Source organism: Gavialis gangeticus, unplaced genomic scaffold (assembly GCF_001723915.1).
Source record: "Gavialis gangeticus isolate Ggan-Ray unplaced genomic scaffold, GavGan_comp1, whole genome shotgun sequence".
NCBI classification, from domain to species: Eukaryota; Metazoa; Chordata; order Crocodylia; family Gavialidae; genus Gavialis; species Gavialis gangeticus.
In genome coordinates, this window is record NW_017729025.1 from 148,602,112 (window position 1) to 148,611,998 (window position 9,887).

Consider the following 9,887-nt stretch of genomic DNA (forward strand, 5'->3'; position numbering starts at 1 on the left):
CCCCCCCCCCCCCTTTTTTTTTTCCCCTTTCTTTTAAGGAAGCAGTCCTGAGGCAAGTCAAACCTGATCTTGTGGTGTTAAACGATTCTCTGGGGTGAAGGTGGACGAGTAGACTTTGCACGTGGGCTAGTAAATCTTTGTGGCGGTGTGAAACCTTCTCCAGTGAGGCTCCTTGTCAGTGATGTGCTAATTAAAATAACTCCCTTTCTGAGGGGGGAATTCCTTGAAGTGACGGGGAATCCTTTTAACCCGCGCTGCTAATAAATCTCCAGGGTTGTTATAATGCAGGTGCTTATTGTTGGCTCCTAGCTGCCTCTTCCCATGGCTAGCCCAAATGCCCACCATCCTCCAGGCAGGAATGTTTGGATCTCTCTCTGGGGATGAGACCACCTAGCTGACAGCAGCCAAAAGGAGAATTGGAGATAGGCAATGGCTGGAGACCAGCGTGATGAAGGGGAAGCATCCTGCCTGCACTCTGCTTTGTGAGTTTGGTCCCTGCTGGGGATGCCTGGCACCATCCAAGCATACAATTAGGCTGTTTGGAGTTGACCAGGCTGTGCCTCTTGCAGTTAAGACCGGGCCAAGGCTCCTGCTGCTTCCTAGGTACCTTCACCACTGAGAAACCCAGCTAATATCTCCATGGGGCTTGAGAGGCAGCTGTTGCCTGGCAGCTACATGGTTGCCAGAGTAACCAAAGGTGCTACCTTGTTAATGAGCCCCATGTCCCTGATTTGCTGCTTCTGCAAAATAATAATAATTAGTAAGAGTCCCATGATTTAGGAATCCCTCAAAGAGCGTGAGCCTGCCGAGGGGAGTTTGCTAAGTGCTTCAGTTCGTGAAAGAAAAGGGGGGTGGTGAAGGTGCCAGAGTAAATGCCTGGGGAGCTTAAGCCACCCTGCCAGTGGTTCAGGCTGTAAGCTGACAGTTACTTTCTTGGCAATCCTTTCCTCTGATGATCATCTGCTGTCCCTAAGGTTGAACCGAGAATTGCTGAGAAATTCTGTCAGCTCCTGACTTGTGCACACCATGGAAGGCAGAAGGGGCCAGGTGCTGGCGTGAGATTCAGGAGACCTGGGTTGTGTTCCCGGCCTTGCCACGGTAAGGTAGGCAAATCACTTATTCTCTGGGCTTCTGTCTCTCCAGGGGATGTGGGGCAAGGGGAAGATGACAACTGCCATGGTAAAGTCCTTGGCAGCATGGGATTAAAAAATAGTAAAGGGGTTGCTCATTTGGCCTCTTTGCCTAAACAGGCACTGGCATTTCTCCCTACTGACTTGACCCTCTCTATGTCTTGATTTCTGCCTCGCCATAGAATGATAGAAAATGAGGGCTGGGAGGGACCTCAGGAGGTCATCTAGCCCAAGCCCCTGCTCGAAGCAGGACCAGCCCCAACTAGATCATCGCAGCTAGGGCTTTGTTGAGCTGGGTCTTAAAAACCTGCAAGGACGGAGCTTCCACCACCTCTCTGGGCAACCTGTTCCACTGCTTCACTACCCTCCTCGTGAGAGTTTTTCCTAATCTCAAGCCTATCCTTCCCTTGCTGCAGCTGGAGACCATTGCTCCTTGTTCTGTCATCTGCCACCACTGAGAACAGTCTAGCTCCATCCTCTTTGTAACCAGCCTTCAGGTAGCTGATGGCTGCCTTTTAACTCCCCCCTCAGTCTTCTCTTCTCCAGACTAAATAAGCCCCATTCCCTGAGCCACTCCTCAGAAGTCGTGCACCCCAGCCCGCTAATTATTTTCATGCCGGAGAGCCAATGGGCTACAAGCCAGGGAAAACTTGTGACATCGCTCCCCTCCTTACCTGTGTCTTTGCACCAGGGCAAGGTGAATCCAGACTGGGCTTCTGAGCTTCCCATGTTCTTGACTACAATATTAAAACAGGCTGTTTGTGCAGGACAGGAGGCACGTGCATGAATCCCCTAAGGACACGACAGTGCATGTCTGTCGTGTATGTGTAGGGAGTGAGTAGGTAGTTTAGTACATCTCAAATATCACTGGCATATAATAAGTGACAAGCTTTCATCTTGGGGCAGAAGGGTGAGGACCAGTGACTACCTGTTGGCCCATCGTCCTCTGTCCTGTTTTAGAAGGCAGTTGCCACAAACTCTGCTGTTCCTCCGGATATACTGCTGAATTTCTTGTCTTGAACCATCAGAGAGAGTCGATTTGTTTCCCCCTCCCCTCCCCTCTCCATCGCCCAGGTCCCAATGGGTGCAAGTCCCAAGCCCACCGATGCTCATTTTGGAGGTGAGCCTGGCCACTGTTTTCTGAGGGGCGTGTGGTTAGTGTAATGCGCACATTAAGCTGTCTGTTTTTCGGTCCCCGAGCTGCAGCATGGCGCCTCCTGCTTTGCTGTCCCCATTCATCTAAGCCTTGTGCCCATCTCCTCATTATAGGCACTCTAGGGAGAGGTGGGATTAAAGGATTATGGTAATGTTCTTCAGGAACACTTGAGACGATTAAGGCGGCTTTAATAAATTGGTAAGAGGGACATGGCTTTGTTTCTGAAACTGTCATTTCAGTTCCAGGTTAACCTTTTTCCCCTTCTAGGACTTTGTGGTCCTGTGTCATCATGGCAAGATAACAAGAGACTTCAGGCATGTTCCATGTTCATGTTTACTCCCTGTCCTTCCCTTTGACCTAGTTGGCAAGAATGAAGAAGATGGCTCTCTGATTTTTCTCGCCTACCCCTACCTTCTCCAACTAACTTTGTGTTACTGTTTGCCTCTCTAGAAACTCTATGAAATACAGCTCTATGGGGCTGCATGCTGAATCTTTCTGCTACTCCCTCTCAGATGTGTTCACATACAAATACTAAGGTTTTTTCTCTTCCCGGTGCCCACTCTACATGACCAAACTCATTCGGTTTCATCTGCACTAGCACTCTCCAGCCCCAAAACACCTTGGTCACTGACAGTAGTACATCTCTACCGGCTCTGGTGAGGTTGGGAGCATGCGTATAAGGGAGCTTTTGGCAGTGAAAAAGGTCTCAGCCGGGCTGTGTGTGGGAGGTATGACATGATGGCAAACTTGTTGGCTGCCACATCTCCTGCTGCCTTGGCCATACACTTTCTGAGATAGCAACAATAAACAGTACCTGTTGGCACCAGCCGTCTCTGGAATACCCACAAATGCAAGCAGTTGGTGTCTGCATGGGTATTACTGCCATTGCCCCCACGCTTGAGCTAGGTGGTAAGAGCTGAGAGTTGGAGAAGGGGAGCAGTGACCAGTTTCTCCCGCCCCCTGTCCAAATGCCTAAACTTTTGGAAGTCACATTTTTGTTGTGGGGCTAGGGGATAAGCAGTCAGGGATTGTGCCAGTTTCTCTGTTAAGAAGGGCAGGCAATGGGCACAGCAGCAGCAAATGAATAACTTTTGTATTTCTTTGTGCCCAGAGGCTAGAATTGAATTTTAGCCCCAGTTCCAGTGCAAAGGCCTGGTGAAGGTCTCTGCTCCAAAGCATGTGCAGCTGAAGCAAAGGGAATAGAGGGGGAAGGGACAGAAGTGAATGCCTGCTCAGGACTCATATTTCTGATTCACCTGCTGATCTGCTACAGCCGAGCTCTCCTGAGTCCCAGTCCAGTGCCTCTGTATTTAACAGACCCCTATGCCTCCCGTGGTACTGGCTGGGGATATGAGGGAAGGCGTACATATGCATAGTCACCTCAGCTCTCCAGGTGGATCATGGCCCTCCTTGCAGCCCTCATTCAGAAAAAGCCATCATGTTTCTCCTTCAGCATTGGAGAACGTTTACCTTTCTGCTTTTCTGCAACCAACTTATATCTGGCAGGGATATGGGGGGCATCCATTGAACCCCTTGGACCTTAGGCCCATCATTATCCACGGTCTCTTTTAGTTTCATCCAGCTAAATGCTTGCTGGTCTATCAGGATTCACTGCATACAACACCTCTTCCAAGCAGATTTTTTTATGAGCAATTAGGAGATAAAGGGGTCATTATCTTGCCTGGACCCCTCCAATTGTTTTTGAAAACCCCAGTACTATGCTGTGTTCATTATCTAGAGAGGGATGGGAATGAATCCTATTATCTCCCTGGATAATATGTCATTTTTCTTCCCCTCCTCTTCCCTCGCCCTCCATTGGATCACCCCTTCATCCCACTTGAGCGTGTCATTCTTATCCCTCAATCTCATCATTATCTCCACCTCTTTGTCAGTCTATTGCCTTTCAATTAATATTTTTCTTAGCTGGAATTCAGAGAATTGGGAGAGGAATTTGCTGCTTGTGTCTCTGGCTGGGAAAGGGAGAAGAGGCAGGAGCAAGGCAAGGGAGAGAGATATAGCAAAAGCCAGCTTATTTGCATCCTTTCTGATTCCTCTGGCTCTATAGCCTTGGTGCAGCAGGGGGTCCCTGGCGAGGCTGTAACTACATAATGAGGTGTGTCATATCACAGCAGGAGCCAGCTTTTCCTCCCTCGGACCCCTTAATTGGAACTGTTTCAGTTTTAAAAACCCACCCTTTGGGGGGCGGGGTGCATGAATAGCCATGCTCCAGTGGCCAGGGAGGGATCACGAGCCTACCTTCAAAGGGGCAGCTGTAATTGGAATGCCTGCTCTTAGCCAAAACGACACAGGCGCATGCTGGGGCAAGAAGCAGAGAAGGGGCAAAGCCATTGAAAAGCTTTTCCTGCTGTTGGGGCAGTAATGATAGCAGTGACAGCCACTGGGGCGTTTCTGATTAATGTGGCAGGCTGCATGTGGGTTTGGAGGGGTGGGTTTCTCTTGCCTAGTCTTTATGATTTTATATTTGGAGTAGAGTTTTTTTCTGTTGTGGTCAGTGACGGATCAGCTTGGAGTCTGGCACCAGTACTTGGGGTCGGAAGAGACCTAAACAGATCATCAGGTCCGACCCCCATGGTGGATGGGGGTGACAAGTCCTCATGTGTTGGGGTGCAGACCTGGTTGTTGGGAAGATGGGTATTTGTTACTGTGGTGGTTGCTTGAAAGCACAGCTAGTGGAAACACCCATATCTTGAGGGCTGGCACCCACTGCCTGCTTCTAGTCTCCCATCTGCAAAGTTCTCCTAACTAGCTTCCTGCCTTCTCCCTGCTGAGAAGGACTTTCGCAATAAGAATGGAGGCAAGGTTGAGTGTGTGCTTTGTCTCATCTGAAATCGTGAGCTTTTCGAGGCAGGCACTGTCCTGCCTCCTCAGCTATAGTACGGAGCCAGCTTGATGATCTCGGGTAGGGCCCCCAGTTGCTGCCTATTACAGGATATGAAGAATAAAGACTGAATTAGCCACAGCAAAAGAAAAGTGTGTGTGCTTTTTATTTATTTATTTATTTATTTTTTTGTTTCCCCCCATTCCTTTCAGCTTTAAGTGGGAGTTGGTGTGAAAGCTGGTTATTGCTGTTATCTGGCAGATTGGTTAACCAGTTCACTGCCGGAACTTGGATCAGATGCCCACATGCTTCTCCTACGTGTCTGGATGTGCCATGTGTTACTTCATCATAATATTTGAAAGGCTCTTTCCGTTTCTAGAAATGAGTCTGCAATAATCTGCTATCTCTGCAGTTGCTACCAGGAACTGGAAGATCATGACAACCTTTGTTCAGCTTTTAACCAGTGTTGGGTGTCAATTCCTGCCTGCGTAGTACAGGGATCTTAAGTATGGAAAAAAATTAGCTTGATCCCTGATACAGCTTGTCAGTAGGTGTTGCAGAGATCTGTTACCGTCCTTGGGCCAAACCCTGGCCCAGGGAAGTCTGTGGGAGTCTCGGTACTACCCTCCATTGGCCTCTCATAGTGGTGTTCATTCACACTCTGCCTAGCTAGGGTGTATTGGGCTACTGTAGTGCAGCTTCTGGGCTTTCTATAAAATACTGTCTACTAGCAGCAAGGGAGGCACTGTTATAATTGTGTTCTTTTTCTGACCGATTTTCTTGCATCTACTGTTGATGATGTGTGGCATTGCCCAAGGAGAGAGCCTCACCGCCAAAAGAAAGCACACCCCTGTACCTTGCTAAGCAGAAACTCTGCAGATTTGTGTGAAGTGCCCCAGGATACTTTATCCATTCCTGAGTTCTGGGCCCTGTGTAAAACTTGGCATTTCTGCAGAGGCTTACTTTGGGGATCTCTGTCCACTTCACCAGCACTCGCGATCTTGACTGCTTGACACTTCTGAGAGCTAGTAAAGTCTCTACAGAACTTGTCTAATGGTCCCCACCACCAGCTTTGCAGAAGTGGCCAATGTGTTCGGGGGCTTTGTGTGTTTGTTTTGGTGGCTTTTTTTTTGCCTGTATAGACTTCAGAAATTTTTATAGAGTGCCCAAGTTTTAGAAATCTCTGAGCACCTACTCTCTGAAAATCCAGCTCTTTTAAAGGTATCGTAAGTTCAGCTTCCTCCTTGAAATTCTTGGCCAAAGAGGTTCTGATTGTGAACCCCTTTTGATGTAATTGCTAGATTGTTTCTCCTTTGAACCCAAAGTGCCCACTGTGTACGTAATGCCAGGCTGCTTGTGTTGTTAGCGTGCTTTGGTTTATGCTGGCTGGTTCCTGTCTGGGTACCTCCTGAGGGGCACTGTACTATTTCATAGACGTTAGGGCTGGAAGGGACCTCGGAAGATCATCGAGTCCAGGCCCCTGCCCAAAGGGCAGGAAGTCAGCTGGGGTCATAGGATCCCAGCAAGATAAGCATCCAATTTGCTCTTGAAGGTGTTCAATGTAGGTGCTTGAACCACCTCCGATGGCAGGCTGTTCCAGACCTTGGGGGCTCGGACAGTAAAGAAATTCTTCCTTATGTCCAGCCTGAAACGGTCTCGCAGTAGTTTATGACCGTTTGACCTCGTCATCCCTTGGGGCGCTCTGGTGAACAAACGTTCCCCCAGATCCTGGTGGTCACCCCTGATAAACTTGTAGGTGGCCATCAGATCACCCCTGAGCCTGTGCTTTTCCAGGCTAAAGAGCCCCATGGCTCTCAGCCTGTCATTGTAAGGTCTGTTTTCCTGACCTCTGATCATGCGCGTGGCTCTTCTCTGGACTCTCTCAAGTTTCCCTCTCTCCACATCCTTTTTGAATTGTGGGACCCAAAACTGGATTTATTTGGTCTTATTTGGCAGAGTGCACAGTCCCTGCTAGCTGAACCTTTGGCATTTGGCATGAACACCTCGGGGAACAATCAGATGTTTTGCATTACCCTCCTCTGAAGAACTTCATTTCCTTGGAGGAAAAGGCATGATTTGTTTTGAACACCATGTAGCCTGTAGCCAGCTATGGAGAGAGGATGGTGGGTCACGAGCTGAGTTGACCAGTTTTGACTGGTTGATCCTAATTAAATGGCTAATATATCTTGGGATTCACTGTAGGGGAGAAGAGTGCCTTTAACTTTTTTGTTAATCTTGTGATGCTGCTGCTGCTTTCCATCCTGACCTGCTTCCCACGCTGTCTCTTGGTGAGCTGACACTGTTGAAGTCAAAGCAGACTTGGTGCTGATTCAGGAGTGTGTGTGTGTTGTTGGGAATAGGGGGAGGGGATATAAATAAGATGTACAAGCTGGTAGTGATTGGGAGAGTAGAAAGCCTTGAGTTGCATTGCTTCACAAAATTGCCGCCTGGTGTACTAAGCTGATTTCCTGTGACCGCTCTTGCTTTCAGAGCCTAGACTGGGGTACCTAGAACTGGTGAAGAAAAGGGATTGGGAAGGAGGCTAATTCTCTGGGAGGTCGGGAGATGTGCTGCAATATAAAAGTAGAGATGTCTTCTGTAGTAGAGAGAGTTGGGCTTAAGGGGTTTTCATGGAGCTGAGCAGTGGGGTTGAGAGTGGGTAATGGCAAGATTGGGTCTTAGGGGCTAGAGGGAATTTTGCTGTAGATAGATGGTCTGCGAGGAGAAATAGAATCCATTCCCTAGCATCCAGGGCCTGAGCAAAGATCCACCTAGAGGTGCTGTGCCAATTAGGGGGGATACCGGGCAAATAATATTCTGTGGCCCAAAAATTCTTGGCTCCGTTGTGCCATTGCTACTATCACCTTTTGCCTCTGAATGGTTAAAGGTAAATCTAGTTCATTAGACCTAGATAAATGGCTAACACTTGCTGTAGGAAGTGCCATGGTTGGGGTCAGATTCTGGTCTGGGTTACCCCTGTGCAGTTTTAGGATAATCCTAATGCACTCAGGAGCTTGGCCCAGGACTGAGATCTGACTTGAACCCTTGTGTGGGGAGTGATGGTAGGGGAATTCTTGAGATTGCCCTTGCTGTCTTAGAGCCTCACTTTTTTTAATTTCCCTTTTCTCCTCCTTTCTCCACAGGTTTGACACAATGACTTGGCATCCTGGGCTTTAGCAGCACAGTGAGAACCAAGACGGGTGCTGCCCTGCCTACACCGTCCCCCCCGACTCCCTCTCACCCCTGGGAGAACTGTGCTGGCATCCCTGCCCCTGGCCTTCCCTCCCTCCCTCCCATTAGCTGTGGAGGGGACGGGTCCGTTATGGCCGGGGACAGGCTCCCACGCAAAGTGATGGACCCAAAGAAGCTGGCCATCCTTCTGAGAAACGGGGCTGAGGGCACCTTGGTCATAGACAGCCGCTCCTTCGTAGAGTACAACTCCTGGCACGTCCTCAGCTCTGTCAACATCTGCTGTTCCAAGCTGGTCAAGCGGCGGCTTCAGCAGGACAAAGTTTCTATCACGGAGCTTATCCAGCCCGCCTCCAAGATGAAGGTACTTTTGCCTTCCTTTGTCCCAGAGGGCCCTGCTTCCTGCTGCTATGCTGCAGGTCTTCTGACATAACAGGGCTTGGCCATTGGTGGTGTGCAGTGTTGAACAGAGTAGCCTGGTGACTGAGCTACCAGCCCTTGACTGGCTCACTTGCTTGCTCTCCCCAGCATCATTTCTGTCCCCCTTAAATGCAAGCCAGCTGCCGCCCTTTCCCTCTGCCTGCACCTCCCACTTGGTAAAGGGAGACCCCTTGTGCTCCAGCTCACCAGTCTGCCAGCCCATGGAGCTGCTGATGTGGCAGGGAGGGAGTTAAAGGGTTTGGGGGATATCCTTTCAGGGGGCTTCCTTCTCCCTTACCTCAGGTGGCCATGAGAAGGGGCTGACAGGTGCATTAGCCTTGGGTGAGAGGCATTGCTGAGAATTGGTTCAGCCAGTGTTGAAAGTCTTCCCATCCCTAGCTCCCTTCAGGGACCTGCAACCCTCCTGCTTGTGTGGACAGAAGCCCTTCTCTGATGTCACCACATCGTAGTAGCTGCCCTGTGCTTTGCATGTGGCATCTCCCCTGTTTAAACAACAGAGGTGGCTCTGGGCTACAGAGGTCAGATCTGACTCTGATCTTCCTTAGCTGTTTGGGGTCAGACCTCTCTCTCTCTCTCTAAACTGGTCCAGGTGACCAAATGGCTGCCTCGGGGAGAGAGGGAGGTTAAGTGTCCAGCCCAGAACACAAATGGCAGTCAGAGGCACCACTCTCCCTTTGCCTTGGTGACATGCTCTGGCTGGATGGGAGCTTTGTTCCTCTTCTCACTGCCCTGAAGCAGGCCAGCTGTCCACTGTGTGCACCCACTTGTTGGCTCCAAGGTGTAGATCAGCACTGCCTGGGGCCTCTGTTCCAATCCCTGGCATGGCTGGTACAACTCTTGGACCCCACCTTGCCTAACAGAAATGCCTCTCAGCATGCAGGCAGGCAGAGCCCATCTGCAAGCAGCCTTCCCTCCGGGAGCTTAGGGGTTAATGAAGATAATCCTTTTCAAGTGAGATTCATGTCAATGAGAACTAATTGCTTTTAGGGCATGCCATAGGGTCAGGGGAGGGAAGGCTCCAGCCTGCTGGCAATGGGGCATCATTGCCCCTGGCTTTGGCTCATTCAAGTGCTGCAGCCTCAGGGCAGGCGTGAAGGTGCACATTGCTGCCCACTTCAGGGTCTTCCTTGGC

At 49.9% G+C, this 9,887-nt stretch overlaps 1 protein-coding gene across 1 annotated transcript in view; it reads left to right on the forward strand.

Annotated features, from left to right (window-relative positions):
* Positions 1–9,887, forward strand: part of DUSP8 (dual specificity phosphatase 8) — a 138,512-nt gene that overhangs the window by 22,240 nt on the left and 106,385 nt on the right. The window contains exons 2-3 of the mRNA XM_019519750.1: positions 975–1,103; positions 8,269–8,678. Coding sequence (XP_019375295.1) covers positions 8,448–8,678 — 231 coding nt within the window. The 5' untranslated portion in view covers positions 975–1,103; positions 8,269–8,447. The remainder of the gene's footprint in view (positions 1–974; positions 1,104–8,268; positions 8,679–9,887) is intronic.